Source organism: Cryptomeria japonica, chromosome 10 (assembly GCF_030272615.1).
Source record: "Cryptomeria japonica chromosome 10, Sugi_1.0, whole genome shotgun sequence".
Lineage (NCBI taxonomy): Eukaryota > Viridiplantae > Streptophyta > Pinopsida > Cupressales > Cupressaceae > Cryptomeria > Cryptomeria japonica.
The window spans coordinates 898,066,753-898,069,077 of record NC_081414.1 but is presented as its reverse complement, the minus strand read 5'-3'; the positions used below and the strand labels follow the sequence as shown (position 1 = coordinate 898,069,077).

At 39.0% G+C, this 2,325-nt stretch overlaps 1 protein-coding gene across 1 annotated transcript; it reads right to left on the bottom strand.

Annotated features, from left to right (window-relative positions):
- Positions 1-1,244: 1,244 nt before the first annotated feature.
- LOC131046688 (uncharacterized) lies at positions 1,245-2,015 on the bottom strand. Its single transcript, XM_057980473.2, has one exon. The coding sequence runs from the start codon at positions 2,013-2,015 to the stop codon at positions 1,245-1,247; it is 771 nt and encodes a 256-aa protein (XP_057836456.2).
- Between the last annotated feature and the right edge of the window lie 310 nt (positions 2,016-2,325).

Here is a 2,325-nt window from a genome sequence, read left to right as displayed (position 1 = left end):
TAGATCCCCCACTTCAAACTCATGGTGGTGGACTTTCTTCTGATATTGCCTCTTGAGGAGGATCTGATATATTTGCATATGATCATAGGCTTTTTGACATTGTTCATCAAGAAGATCTAGTTGTGCTAGTCTTGCCACTCTATAGTCTTCATAAAAAACAAAATCCTTCAGAGAGATGCACGATGATGGTAGTTCGACCTCAATTGGTAAGACCACTTCTGCACCATAAACAAGGGAGTAGGAGGTGGCTCCCATAGGAGTCCGAATACTAGTTTGGTAAGCCCATAAGATGGGATTGAGATTGAGGTGCCAGTGACGACCAGTTTCATTGACAACTTTCTTTAAGATACAGAGCAATATTTTGTTAGTTGTCTCGTCTTGGTCATTCCCTTGGGGGTAGTATGGTGTAGACCAACGATGATAGATATGGAATGTTGAGAAAAGGTCGCGCATGGGTTGGTTTTTAAATTGGGTTCCATTGTCAGTAATGATGGTGGAGGAAATCCCATAATGACAAATGATGTGATATAGGATGAATCTGGATACTTGGACATAGTAGTAAGGGTAAGGGAAATGGCTTCCACCCATTTAGTGAAGTATTATGTTGCAACAATGATAAATTTGTGTCCATCTTGTGAAGGAGGGTGGATCTTACCAATGAGGTTGAGGCTCCATGTTGAAAATGGCCATGGTGTTGCAATAGGTCACAAATCTTACGCTGGAAGATGAATCAAATCCCCGTGCTGTTGACAAGATACACATTTCTTGACAAAGTCACAACAATCACGTTCCATGGTGGGCTAGTAATATCCCACGTGTAGAATGTATCCGCTTGTGTGAGCACCACAAGTACCAGCGTGAACTTCTTGCATCACAAGTTTAGCTTCATTCAAATCAAGACACTGAGAAAGTATGTCATGATAGCCGGGACAATATAGATTTTATCCTATGAGGGTGAATTGGGCACAACAACGAATAAGATTTCAGTGGTCATTACAAGATATGGTTTTAGGGAGGGTAAAATCTTTGAGATATCCATGGATGTCATGGTACCAGGGCGATTGGGGTCCAACAATGTTGCACACCATGTTTGTGTGCAATATCTCAAATGGTGGTTGTAGAAGTTGTTCAACTAAGAATTCATATCACGAACTATCTGATCTAATATCCTGGAGGGATCCAATGGTGGCCATTGTGTCAGCTACCTTATTTTGAGCTCGTGGAACCTGATCAAAGATGATATTCTAAAAATTACTCTTAAAGTCATCAACCATCCTTTTGTAAGGTAGAAGCTTATCATCTTTAGTCTGGTATTCGTCATTAGTTTGTCGGATGATAGGTTGTGAATCTCCATAAACCAAAAGATTTGATATATTCCATTGGATAGTTATCTTCAAACTAATGATAAAGGCTTCATACTCAGCAATATTATTAGTGCACGGGAATGCCTGCTTGAAAGATTTTGGAATTAGATCTCCCTGGGGTGTTACAATCAAGAATCCTGTACCAATGCCTCTTTGAGTATGTGAACCATCAAAAAATAATTTCCAAGGACGTTGTGCACTGACTATGCATACATATTCATTAGGGAATTCTGTTATGAGTGGGTATGCATCCAATAATGGTGTTTCTTCTAACTGATCAGCAATGACCAGCCCTTTGATAGATTTTCGATCCACATATTGAATGTCAAACTTGCTGAGCAACATGACCCACTTGGCCATACGTCCTATTAGAGTGGTTTTGGAAAGTAGATATTTAAAAGGATCAATTTTACAAATGAGCTTCACTGTATGACTTAGCTTGTAGTGTTGCAACTTCTGAGAATAAAAGATGACAGCTAGGCATGCTTTTTCCATTGGAGAATAATTAAGCTCACATCCCACTAATGTGCGATTGATGTAATAAATTGCTCTTTCCTTGCCTTCATCATCAAGTTGTTCAAGTAATGCCTCCACTGCTATTGTAGTTATGAAAATGTATAAAATCAAAGGATAACCTGGAATGGGTGTCATTAGAACTAGTGGATGGGCTAGATATTCTTTGATTTTATCAAAAAATTGTTGACATTGTATATCCCACTTAAACTCTGCACCTTTCTTGATAAGATGAGTGAAAGGTTGACATTTATCTGCTAACTGTACGATGAATCACCTGAAAAATTGTAATTTTCCTTGTAGGCTGCACAGATTTCATAATGTTTTGGGAGGAGGCATTTCCATTATTGCTTTAACTTTCTTGGGATCAACCTCAATGCCACACTAGGAAATGATGAATCCTAGAAGTTTCCCTGATGTAACCCCAAACACACACTTTTCAAGGTTG